The following is a 13,310-nucleotide window of genomic DNA, read 5'->3' on the forward strand; positions in this document are numbered from 1 at the left end:
GATAAACTGGTTGCTGAGATGCTTTGGTAGTTTTATGTATTCAGCTAGGCAAGAAATGTGCCAGCATACCACATCCTATTTAGTAAATATTCTTGCCATCTAAGTGTTCTTTAGTCTTCAAGTGGCTTTTCCCTGTGTGATGGGCACTATATTTTGTATACAGTCCCCTAGTGAGATGCTGGCCTTCTTAATTACTATTCTGAGCTATACTGGATTTCACCTGTGGAATATCCTGCCCAGCCTGTATCTGAGCTTTCAGTGCAGCTTTTGTACTGCTCTGTTTCCTTGTTTCCTTGGTTGTTATAGGAAGAAGCTTATGACCTTTGGTGGGTAAGATATTTTTAACATGTGTGGAATGGTTTTGGGGTGTGTTTTTTAATTGTCCTGCGGACAGTAAAATACTCTATTGGGAGTGTTTGTTTCCTTTCATTGTACAGAAGACTGACTTAAATAAATGTTTTCAATTTAGAGTTTAGGTATGCTTTGCCTGAAATTACAAACATTGCACTTGGTTGATATGTGTATTTTACAAGGTTTTACAGATTTCATGTGCCCCTTGATCAACCATTTTAAACTTGCACTCAAAGTTTACCTTGAGTCTTCTGTTCAGTGTACTGATGAGTCTGAGGTTAAAAATAGGTAAAGGAAACGCCTTGGTGGAGTATTCATGTTAGTGATCCAAGTCTACCATAATTGTTTTTTTAAAGGCAACCTAGCTAGTGTCTTGATAACATTCCTGTTTTAATGTTATTTAACTGGCTCAGAATGAATGAATAATGAAGATTGTAAAAACAAAAACCATTTCTAAGCTGGCGTTTTGTTACCAGTAAAGGAGGTTCACCTCAGTATTAGCTGACAGTTTTAAAATTTGGGATTTTCTTTGCTGTTGAGAAAGTTTGATTTTTTTACATGATGTGTGAGAGAGCATACATTATTTTCATACACACAACACCCACTGTATTTTGGTCTGCGGGAGGATGTGAAAGATACAGACTTGTAGTGCAAAAGACTTCCATGATTTTGATCATAGGTTTTTCTCCCTTTTTATTTTTCATACCTTCTTATTTTAAGCTGGTAAGACTAAGCATAAAGTTATACTTGTAAATTGTATAGTTTACTTAACAATCACTCGTAGTATAAGTAAGCAATGTATAATTTACATATACGCACATGGGAAGGTCTATTGAAATAACTCTTAATACACAGTGAATCAAGATTGGTTTAGCAAAACAGTTATTTTCATATCGCAAAATAGTCCCTCTTTCACATTTAGTTATACATGAACTGCAGTTATGGGATCTTCTACATATCAGTGACTTCAGAGAATTTTTTAATATGGAATTAAAGTTTAAATCATGTACCAGCTTGTTTATATGTTACAGTGACTTGAGGTCCTTGTTTTGATTCTGATATATTCTGCAAATAAACATCAGAGTGAATAATAGATAACAAATTTACATACATTATTGCTGATTTAAAATACTGAATAGCAAAACATTTTTGGTAAAAATCTTAATACAAACATTAGAACGTTATCAGCCTATTAACTTGTAACTTATTTTTATTTTATTTCCTACCTAGAAGTGGAAGAACTGTTAACTTCTCTTAAGCATATCCAGCACATTTTGGTAGACCCTCAGAGCCAAGAGGATATCTCTCTCATTTTACAGCTTGTTCAAAATACTGATTTTCAGAATGCATTTAAGATACACAATGCAGTTACAGTGCATATGAACAAAGCCAGCCCTCCATATCCTCTCATCTCCAATGCACAAGAACTAGCACAAGAGGTATGTACAGTATGCATCTCTGTGATACATATGTGAAACCTATAATCATAGCTGTTGTTGAAATATGTTCTTGGCAAGCTTGTCTGGGTTACTGAATGTTAAATATAAAATGGTTATAATAGTCACTGATTGCTATATCCAGTTTTTCCACATTTCCAGACAGTAACCAGAAAAGTATTTTAGGGATAAGAACTTGCTTTTTTAGCATGGGTAGATATGCAACAGAAAAGGTATTGTTTAAACATAGAAAAGAGAGCAATTATGAAAATTTAAGTTTTTGCATTCAGTATTCTTTATTCCAAGCATTCAGAAATTGAATTACAGTTCTGTTATTGTGACTTTCCTCCAAGTTGAGCCATGGTAAAGAGGCATGTCTGAAAATATAACTGTACTGGAAAACAAGCATTCCGTTTTAAGGGGAGCAACAGATACCTTCATACGTGATTCCTGTGTTTTGATGACTGCTGTGCTAGTCAGATTACGTTTAATTTTGTCGGACAGTTGACAATTCTTTTATAAGACCTGATATGTTTTTTAGAAATTAATAAAGTATACTTTTAGAAATATAAGGTTTTTAACTTCAGTCTTTTCAGTGAGATCTTAACTGTTTGAAATACTTTGAATACAGTTTCAGCCAAGTTAGCTGTTTTCTTTGAGTTTTATTCACTTGAATACTGATGATCAATACCTGTATAAATAGCTTTATAATCAGTAGAAGTAATTTATGGAAAATTAATCAGATACAAAGTTGCTGAGAACAGAATGAGTTTTCACACAGGGCTGGATGTGGCTAGACCTCTGAGAGAGTGGCTGCTGGTTCACGTTACCTTCATGCTCCATGGCTTGGTGCCTGAGGGTAGTGCAGGGCAGTGAGGCCGCACCTTGTGTGGACATCCTTTTTTTAACTTGAAGCTGGCTAGTATGAATGCACCACGGCGTGAGTGCGGTGTAACAAGGTTGTATTCAGTAAAGCCAGATCCAGAGGCTAAGTAAATGCACTCAGTCAACCAAACTCACCTGCTCTGAAACCCAGCTCATGTGAGCCAGTATATAAGCATTTTGTAGTTACTCAAAGGTACCTCGCTTTAATTTCAGCATGGCAGTAACATGATTTTCCTAGTATCTGGTTTTCTTTGTCCAATTAGAAGCATTTTTTTCAACATCTCTTTACACTGTCCTTTTCCTAGTTTTTAATCTTACAAATAAAGAAAATGTAGCAAGCTTGGAGTTCTTCTGCAGAAGAAATTGCAAATTCTTGAGGGTTGTCACTTAAATGGACTCTAAAGGCACAGTGTGCTGATTAATTTGCAGCTCTGGATTTTCCTGTTTAGGTTTGTCAGTAAGATTGCACCAAAACCAAGTGGGAGTATTTTACCTATGAGCTTGCCTCTGGCTTATTAGTCTGCCTCTAGGCTGCTACAAGATGCTCACAAGGCTTCTTCAGTGTCTGCGAGCCTGAAGGAACCTTTTAAGTTAACTTCCATTTGTAAACTACTTCCCCAAACACACACTTCATCCAGACCTAGTTTGTGTTTTTACTCAGATGCACGTCAGTTTTTGAATCTCCGCTTACATATATGAAGTTACAGATTCATCTCTTAGGAAATCTGGTTGGGTCATCATCCCGTTGCCACCCCCCAGTGGATATGAAAGTGTTTAATGGATGTTTCCAAGAAGAGTATATGCTTTTCAACTCTAAATTACTCCTGCAAGCCACAATCTTCTGGTGACTAGCAAAGCTCTATTAGTGTAGGAAAACTATAGGTCTGTTTTTAAACTTTCATATTCTTCCCTGCAATCTTCTCTACCCCTCACTTTCTCGACACACTCCTCTGTTTTTTCAGGTAGTTTCATAAATCCTAAGATCAGAAAACAGTGCAAAGCCAACTCTGTGTGTCTTAGCAACAATACAAAAAGAAATTTAAGAATAAAGAAAATACTTAATCCAATGGATTCTGCCATCACCCAGAAGAGTATTACGTAAAAGGCAAACGTTCCTGCTCTCATTTTGGTATTTCATCTCCCATCCCTGTCTTGCTCCAGCCTTGAAATTCCTGAAGAGGCAATATATTGCATATGTCTGTTCCCATTTTCTGATGTAATTTAGATTCAGCTTCTTGCATATTTAAGTGACTTACATTTTGCAATATGTTAAGTAGGATCCTGAAGTGATTCAGCTGGAAATTCAGGACAAATATTTCTGTGACTAACAAAAGTGTCTCAAGAGGAAGACCTTAAGGCCTCCATTCGTGTTATTCTGTATTTTCTAGTCTTGTCTGAACAGAAGACATGGACTCATTTTTAAAATCTCTTACTCCTTTTGGAAAGGTCTCTTTTATGGCTTATTAAGGTCTCCGTTAACAAGAAAGGAAATTATTTCTGCTTCAGAAAAGAATATTCTCTACCTCCTATCCCAAGCAAAGTCTCTGACTTGCGTGCCCAGTTTTTTGCTTGTAGTGTGGCTTTGTGCCTTTACTCCTGAACACAAGCATGGGAAGCTCCCCCAGAAAGCAGTTTTCATCTTTCTAGAGCTTTGCCTACATCAGGGTGTTTTTAAAGACACTTGCAAAAGCCTGAACAACAAGATACTGATAACATCTGAGAATACAAGACATTACAAGGAAGAAAAATAGCATATACATGCATAACATTATGTTAATATGCATATTTTAGTGTACAGGTCATCAGTGACAGTACACAACCCTGAAACAGTTTTGTAGCGCATGTCCCAGTTTAAAGCTACAAACATCTGTTTTGTTGGAGGGTTTATGCTGTGGAAGAGAACCTGTTCTAGAGTTCATGCATCTGCAGCCCTAACACAAAAAGTTCGCAACACAACTTCATATTGCAACAGAAATTTTCTTCTTCCCTTAAAAGAAAAAAGGTAAAGATTCCTATTAAACATATTTCCAAAGGTAGAGTGTTGGGGACGTTTTCATTTGCCACACTGAACTGTGATTCAAAAATCTGTTTTCATTTACTCTTTAAACAGTTATTTACTTTTATAAAACAATGTGTGTGAACAATGTGTTGTAAAAACTTTATAGCTTTTAGTTTTTTTGTTAACCATTAACAATATATTAGAGGGGAATTGTGCACTTTTGTTTTCTCATCTTCTGTAGGGAATTCTTAAAATTACTGGTGTACTTAAGTTTTCTCACTGCTTCTGGTAATCAGGCACAAACAACTCATGATTTTTCTTTAATCTTATTTTTAAGAAACCTTTATTGAATTGAAAAAGTGGAATGGAGCATTTAAGCTTAAATAATTTATTTTAGAGAGCTAATATCTGTAAGTGTGTAGTCTGCCTATAAAAATAGCCATTAAATATCAAGTGTAATTAAATTGATTTTTAATCCATTTAAAGTTGATTAAAATGAGAGCAAGGATTATGGGATTCAAGATTTGAATCTTGACCTTGTAAGAATATTTGATTTAGCATTCAAGACAGTGTGTAATTTGTGGCTTGTAACACAGCATATCAGATACCTTGGAAGATGTTCTTGCTATTTAATATACTTAATAGATTTGATTTCTATAAGCTATATTTCTAAATACTTAATACTGTTCATTTCAGCAAGTGTAGGTAATTAAAATAGATCAGTGCTTCTCAGAGGATGTGCTTCAACCATGATACTAAATGATTAAATAATAAATTCCCCTTTCTATTAGAAAAGGGGGGAGGAGGGGAGGAGGTAAGGAAGGAGGAGCTATTGGAGTATTTGAATAATGTAATTATTCAAAGCAAAAGTTCAGTTGGTTGGGCTAAGTTGCAAGGCATATCAAAATAAAGATGGATAGGAGATGCTGTTCCTGGCATTTTGTTCATAAAAATCCCACTCTTCTGGTTTTGTCTGGAAAAATGCAGTAAGAAGATAAAAGGAGGGGCGAGCCAAACATATAAATGCTTTACTGTAATTGTTTATTTGCCTTTATTTCAGGATATTTCATCTGTGCATCATGTTGCAACTAGGAAAATATTACCATAAATAATGTATATTTTTGGTACAAATTCACAAAGGATTGCAAATTCACTTTTGAGAAATGTAATAATTACAGACATGTAGTACATCTTTTCCTCTGGTATCTGGCCACATGTTCAAAATGTTGCCTTGCTTGCAGGACTTCTATATTTATTTCTGAAAGTTTTTTTTCTAGTTTTAAAAACAAACAAAAAAACTCTCAAAGTTTGGATAAGTAAGGCTTTAAAACTTCTAGCTTTTTCAAGACAAGAGATGAAAGACCATTGAATGTTAGGGACTTCAAATAAATCTCTGAGAAATTGTCTTGTGTAGAAGAGAGAAAAGAGAGAGGAAAAGTTTCTGATTCCATCAGTGAGATATATTCACTAGAACATCTGATAAATGACATACCAAAATTCAGACTAAGCTTCCTGGCAGCTGCAGAGATATAACTGTGGTCAGGCCTATGTGAAGCTGAATTCTTTCTTTTCTCTAGAATTTTGAGGAGACTAGGTGTAGGGCTTTTTTCCAAAAAAAAAAAAAAAAAGTGGGGGGGAAGGGGGTGCAAAAAAAAAAAAAAAAAAAAAAAAAGACAACATAAGTTGTCTTCTTGTTTGACTTTTCTAAGTTATAACAGGTTTGTTTACCATAAGGCATATTCTAGAGATGTCAGAAGGAAAGCTGCTGGGGGCTGTGTCAGGTTTATTGCTAAGCCCAGGAACTTGTTCCAGATGGTGGTGTTTTGTTGGCAATGTGAAGATCTTGCTCCATGGAACGATTCATTTAGTAACTTTTGCTAGACTTTAAAAGTTATATTTACTGTTTTCAGTTCTATTATCTGATAGCATCCATGAGAGTTGTTAGCATTTCTTCAGGTAATTGCTCACAGAATAAAGGCTTTTTATACATTGTTAGTTCAAAAAAAGTCATTTTCACTTGGTACAGTGAGTTTTCTGAATTACATTACATTTTTTCATTCTTAAGAGTAAAAAGCTCTTGGGAAATAAATGTTTTCCATCTCACAGAACACTGCTGTTATATTTGTAATCTGTTCATGATGCCTCCAGATTTTTTAGTGCTGCTGGACTGGTGTGCTTTTGATGCAGATTAAAAACCTGAAGATAATGGCTATGGAAAGTATCTTCTTCAGCCTTGCCTTCAGATACAGGGAATGTCCCCGCTCTTGGCTTTCCCTTGAAGCATACAGGGAGGCATTCCTTGCCAGAAATGATGGCAAGGCCTCTTCAACTGAATGAGAATGCAAACCTTTTTTGGCAACAAAAGCTGCTTGAGCAAAAACAGTCCTTGTGTTAATGTGCATTATGTTATTTCCCTGGCAAAAATCAGCTGAAGAAACCTGGTTTATAGGGATGTTGGTATTTTAAGTTTTGACTCTTACACTTTCTGAGGCAGGGGCTCGAGCAAGTGTTGCAAAACCTGTTTTGGAATAAAACCTGTTTTGGAATCTTTGGTCTTGCTGCTGCTCAAAATATTGGGCAGAAATAAACCATCTGCTTTTATGGAAAAGGATATGTAGTCACTTCAGTGAGAAATTAGTCCATTTGAAAAGACCTAGCATATTCACATAGCAGAATTCATGGTGGCTGATCGTGCTATTAGGTTCCTTTCTGGAATTTAACTTTTTGGTCTATGTCTGCTGTGGTAGCTGAGCTCATTGTTAGTTTCTATTGACAAATCTGTGTCATGTACTGGATACCAGCTTACATTCAACAGATAATTACCGAAGCAAGACATGCTGGAGTAGTCCTGTGGTCTCATCATATGTTTTTCTAACGTGTACCAGACTAGGCTCAGTGAGTCAGTTTAACAATTATGTGCACATATTTTACTATTAGTAAAACAAATAATTGCAACTTTTTTTTTTGCTTGAGTTCGAGGAGGGAGGATTGATAAATCACTGGGTAGAATAAAAGCTTTACTACTTGATTTCTTTTTAGGTACAGAGTGTTTTGAAACCCAGTCACCACAAGGATGGGCAGGAGCTTAATGCTTTGCTGAATGCCCCTCACATGCAGGTAAGACAAAATGGGACTTCTAATCTATAGGATACATTTCCTGATGCTGTTTTGAGCATCAGCACCAATGTCTGGGGTTCTTTTTTAAGAAGGAGATACCACAAGTATAGTCACAACACTGTGTTAAAAATATTAATTGTAGTGTTTTCCAAATTAATTGGAAAATTTTGCCAAGTGCGTAGCAGTAGGCACTACATAGCTATGATAAATCTTTCATTGCTTTAGTCAGTTTCCAGTATTTTGTACATACAAAGACTTTCCAAATAGCATAACTTTGTTGATTTTTGCTTTTTTGTATACATATGAAATGTAAAATTTTCTCTAACAAATAATTTTCTTTAACACAAGGCACTTCTACTGGCTCATGATAAGGTTGCAGAACAAGAAATGCAACCAGAGCCTGTGACAGATGAAAGAATTTATGAGAATGTTGGCACATATGGAGGGGAGACAGTTAAAATAGTTCGTATTGAGAAAGCGCGAGATATTCCATTGGTAAGTATTGGTATTCACTCCATTACGTGTAAAGTAGGTAAGCTTTTCTGTCCTTCACAGATTGCTATGAAAATTTGAAAATTTGGATGTGGAAGTTATGTTTAGCTAATAAATCTCATCATCCACCACCCACCTTAATGAGAAATGGTCACAGATGACAAACTTGCGTGCATTTTGTTATGACATGTTATCATTTAGAGTCTGGACAGCTTCTGTCAAGTTGAATTTGGACTTTGACAGAAGTCACTATCCCAGGCTTTGTTTCAGAAGACTTAATATCCTTCTGCCAACTATGGAAGGTTGTTTCTGATGCATTTTTTAAACAAACCTCATCTTCTATGTTGTATCTTTCAAATAAGTGTTTAGTTTCCTTAGGAAAGCTTTTAAAACAGTCATGAATCTTATGCTGTAGAATAGTTCAGTTCTTTAGTCAGTGACACTTAGACAAAAACATTAATTTCTTCAAACTCAAGCATTGGTTATAGCTGTTAATTGCATTCTCTTTCAGTGTAAAATGTTCTTCCACTGGCTTGAAATACATACAATAGATGGCTTTGAGTTTAATATTTTTAATAAATACAGAATTTGTTACTACTTCACAGGGTGCTACTGTTCGTAATGAAATGGATTCTGTCATCATCAGTCGAATAGTCAAAGGAGGTGCTGCAGAGAAGAGTGGGCTGTTACATGAAGGGGATGAAGTTTTGGAGATTAATGGCATTGAGATTCGTGGAAAAGATGTTAATGAAGTTTTTGATTTACTGGTGAGTTGAGCACTTACCGTTTTCTTGTTTTCACTTGTTGAGCAAAAAAATACTCATAAGACTGAAGTCTGTTGGGTCTGCTTGTCATTTACGTTTTCATGTTTAGAACTAGAGGTATTTTCATTCTGATGGCTAGTGTTCACATGTAAAGGGCCATTCCAAGCTTTCTTTCTCATGCTAAGTGTGATATTACTGACTATGATGTCAGTCAAATGCAAAAATGAATGTGAAAAATGTGAAAGAGTCAAGCTGTCATCTTGAGACTTGCTTTTAATGACTTCCAAGAACGTTGCTTACATATGAAAAGCCATGATTTTTTTTCATCTTCATCTCTGGCTTAGTCCACAATTAATATATGTGCCTGTATGACTGTGGTCATGTCAGGCTGAGATGGAGTTCATCTTCATAGCAAATGTGTGGTGTTGTGGGTTTAGACTGTAACACCAATGTTTCAGCTGTTGCTGAACAGTGCTTGCCTTCTCTGTCCCTCACTCTGTCCCCACTTATGAGTATGCTTGGGATGAGCAAGAGGTTGGGAGGGGACACAGCTGGGACAGATGTCCTGAATTGACCAAAATGGTATTTCATACCATGTAATGTCATGCTCAGCAACAAAAAAATGGGCAGTGAGTGATTACCTCTGCATCACTTTTTTTTTTAACATTCACTTATTAAACTGTTTTTATCTCAACCCAAGAGGTTTTTCTTGATTTTAGTCTCCTGATTCTCTCCCAAGCTTGCCTTGGGGAGGGGAGGGAGTAAGCAGTTGGCAGAGGGGGGGGGCTCCTAGTTGCTGGCCAGGCTTAACCAACCACAAATTGTTTCACATGGGACCTTCACATGAACAGACTTCTTACTCTTTTCCTCCTGATAAAGACTTTTTTTGTCTAATGGTTTACCAAGATAGGTATTTTTCTGTTTGTTACCCATTTAACATTCATAGCAAAGCTATACATCAGTTCATACACTGCAATGCAAAACAGGCAAAAAATCCATCAGACACTAGTAAATGTAGAAACATTCTCTAAGGACCTGCAAGGTAGGATGCTAACAACTGGGAATTACAAGTATTTCCCTTTGCCCAGTACTGCTCTCATGCTCTTCCCTGGCATCTGCTATTGATCCCTGTTTGAGATGGGACAGTGTTTTGAATGTCCTTAACAGATAATTCAACTCTGGCGGTTCAGTTCTCTGCAGAGATCTTGTTCTGCACTTGAACAGGTCCTGCAAATGAGAGTTCCAGAATAAAACTTAAAGCCATAGAACGTAAGAGCAATTGGTTAAAAAAATAAAATCTTAGTTTAAGAAACTAATTTTTAATCTTTATGATTATTTGTTGTCTTTTTTATTTTGTAATGCAAAGTTGAAGTTTTAAAAAGCTTCGTTCCCCAAGTAATACGTAACAAGCACAGGAGAAATAAATTACTTTCCTTCTAATTCTTGCTTCACCCCTTGCAACTAACATGGTAATGACCTGGTGCATGACTTCAGTCAAGATTATTCATGCTATCACTTAGAAATTCTGCACATTCCTAGAGAAGCTGTGCATACTGACTAAAAATGGTGGATTTTCCTTTCCTGCAGCCTAATCAGTTATGTTTATTTAAGGTCTGATTTTTTTGTGATGTGTGTACACTTCAGTTTTATGAACATGAATTATTATGGTTCATGGAATGATGTATAGGAAGTGAGACACATAGGTCTCTTCAGGGGTTGGCACTTACATTTTATCTAGATGTTCTTTATGTGTGCAAAATCACTCTGAACAAAAGTGTGCAAACAACTAAGAGTTCTTTAAAGCCAGGATATATTAAATTCTACTTTCTTTGTAGATACTGGCTATATCAATATTAGATACTTTACAGAAGCAGGAGTTGAGTGTGCTAATTAAATTTTTAAAAAGTGTTTTGTATATTTTGGTAATGTTAACAGCATAAAAGCATAGTGGTAATGTTTAGATTTGAAAATGCTGTTCCATTTAAGCAGTTTTAGGATCATCTTCCACATGTTTTTTTCCTGACAGCATAGTTACTTTGTGTTTTCAAATAGAACAAGAGAATATAGTTCTTGGTAATCCATTTCTCTCAAGCCTCTACTTGAGTGTTACAGGTGTTCCACTTCAAATAATGTATTTTTATACATGATCTGGAACTCTAGGCTTTTTAAATATGAATTGGCTTTCTAGTCTGTTGCTTAATCACTGCATCTGTATCTGCACTATATTTTTTAAATCAGAGAGAGATGATGTGCTTTCAGGAACTGCTGTTTTGAATTTTTGAAACATTTTCTAAAACACTATTTATTAGAATTCTTAAATCTTAAGGCAGATTTTAATGCTGTATGTTAATCTATTTTTCCTCTCAGGCTGACATGCACGGCACTCTGACCTTCGTGTTGATTCCCAGTCAACAGAGCAAGCCACCTCCTGCAAAGGAGACAGTTGTAAGTAGTTTTACGTAAGTTCTTGACCTTGATACATACTCTGTTTTTCCAGTATTGCTAAGAAAGTTGTTCTGTAGGTCATTTACATTGTGGAACACACACAGAAAAATAATTGTTTTAATTGTTTAATCATTACCAGTCTAACACCTGAATTAACGACTGAAAATTATTGACAGTGATAAGCTGAAGCATACAATATATTTTTAACCCTGTTTCTAAAATTTCTAAAATATTTTCTATATTAAGAAAATACAGAAGTAGCACCACCTATGTTTGTGAAATTCTATTTGGAAATCCGTAGTTCTCTCTATATCAATCAGATACTCTAATTTTGTAATTTTTACTGTAATTTGCAAGTATCCTTTGGGAGAAAAAAAAAAGTATACTTGGAACTTTGTTCACTATCTTTTAGCTGACATGCTTTTCTTAAGATAGCTTCAACAATTGAAAGAAAGAATGCACAGATTTCTATCAAAGCCAAAAAAAATAAATTGGTGGTGGCAAAGTAAAGTATTTTTAAAGTAAAACTATTTCTAAAACACAGAAAATGGATTTTAATCTGTGTTTACTATTTAAAAACAAGTCAGAATATCTATGATTCATTTTGAGTGCGAAGGCCATAAAGTGGTGAAGAAATATTGTAGACTTTAGAGTTAACAAGATTTAAGTTCAGGCATTCACCTCTAAACTATCACAACTGTCTTTTCCATTGCTAACATAGGTAATGATTCTGTTCCAGTATGTCATATATGCACCACATAAAATGTCCATTCTAAAGGATTTTGGAGTTTTTATATATCAGGCCTCCGCTGCAATCACAGAAGATGGGGATGTAACTCTTCAGAAGTTACACATTTTTTTCTTGTTTTTACATTTGATCTTCCACAGATACATGTGAAAGCACATTTTGACTATGATCCTTCTGATGACCCTTATGTCCCCTGCCGAGAGTTAGGCCTGTCTTTTCAAAAAGGAGATATACTCCATGTGATCAGCCAAGAAGATCCAAACTGGTGGCAGGCTTACAGAGATGGAGATGAAGATAACCAACCACTGGCAGGCCTTATTCCTGGTAAATCAACGTCTAGAAAAGCCTTGACAAGCTGTTCCCATAGCTGTAGGGGATAATATTCTGGTTTTGAAAGACTCTTATACCCTAAAATATCTACTTCCTTAAATATCTGTGACTTTGAACTTTCTGCAGCAGAGCCCACTGTTGGTTATGTAATATACTTTTTTAAAAGATTGACCTTTTAGATGTTAAACCACCACCTCCACTGCAGTTCATCTTTCAAGAATTACTCTCCTTGTCCTGATTCTTACACCCTGGGGATTCTGTGGATGCAGAGTTCCCTCTGCTGGCTACAGCAGAAAACTTAGACTTCAACCTGCTCTTTATCTCTGGAGATGAGAGCAGCTGTTATGTTTCTCATTATTTCAAGCTTGAAAAATAAATATTTTCACTTAGCAAAGCACTTCAGTTACTTGCAACAGTTATGCTTTTTTTCTAACTGCTGGAGGCCTTTGAGTAATTGATGTTTCAGAAATTGAAGTCATCATATTTCAATGCAAAAATTGTATATACTGCTAATCCATTACAGATGTGTTGATCTGTTAAACAGTGAACAAAAAACTTTTCAAATTCCATTGAATTAGCCCTGTTATTTTATGGTGATTGAGTGAGATGACAGGAACACTGATTTTAAATATAGCTTAATGTTTTTCAAGCTGAAATTCAAAAAAAAAAAAAAAAAGCATAAATAGAACACATATAACAACAAAAATTAGAAAACCTTATCATCATAGTAGGGAAATATAGTC

The 13,310-nt window shown here is 35.5% G+C and overlaps 1 protein-coding gene across 1 annotated transcript in view; it reads left to right on the forward strand.

Annotated features, from left to right (window-relative positions):
* PALS1 (protein associated with LIN7 1, MAGUK p55 family member) overlaps positions 1 to 13,310 on the forward strand; it is a 49,462-nt gene that overhangs the window by 27,112 nt on the left and 9,040 nt on the right. Inside the window, exons 3-8 of the mRNA XM_084519446.1 lie at positions 1,582 to 1,790; positions 7,711 to 7,788; positions 8,137 to 8,283; positions 8,886 to 9,047; positions 11,412 to 11,489; positions 12,378 to 12,561. Of these exons, the coding sequence (XP_084375572.1) occupies positions 1,582 to 1,790; positions 7,711 to 7,788; positions 8,137 to 8,283; positions 8,886 to 9,047; positions 11,412 to 11,489; positions 12,378 to 12,561 (858 nt within the window). The remainder of the gene's footprint in view (positions 1 to 1,581; positions 1,791 to 7,710; positions 7,789 to 8,136; positions 8,284 to 8,885; positions 9,048 to 11,411; positions 11,490 to 12,377; positions 12,562 to 13,310) is intronic.

The sequence above is a fragment of the Aythya ferina genome (genome assembly GCF_964211825.1).
Source record: "Aythya ferina genome assembly, chromosome: 5".
Taxonomy (NCBI): Eukaryota; Metazoa; Chordata; class Aves; order Anseriformes; family Anatidae; genus Aythya; species Aythya ferina.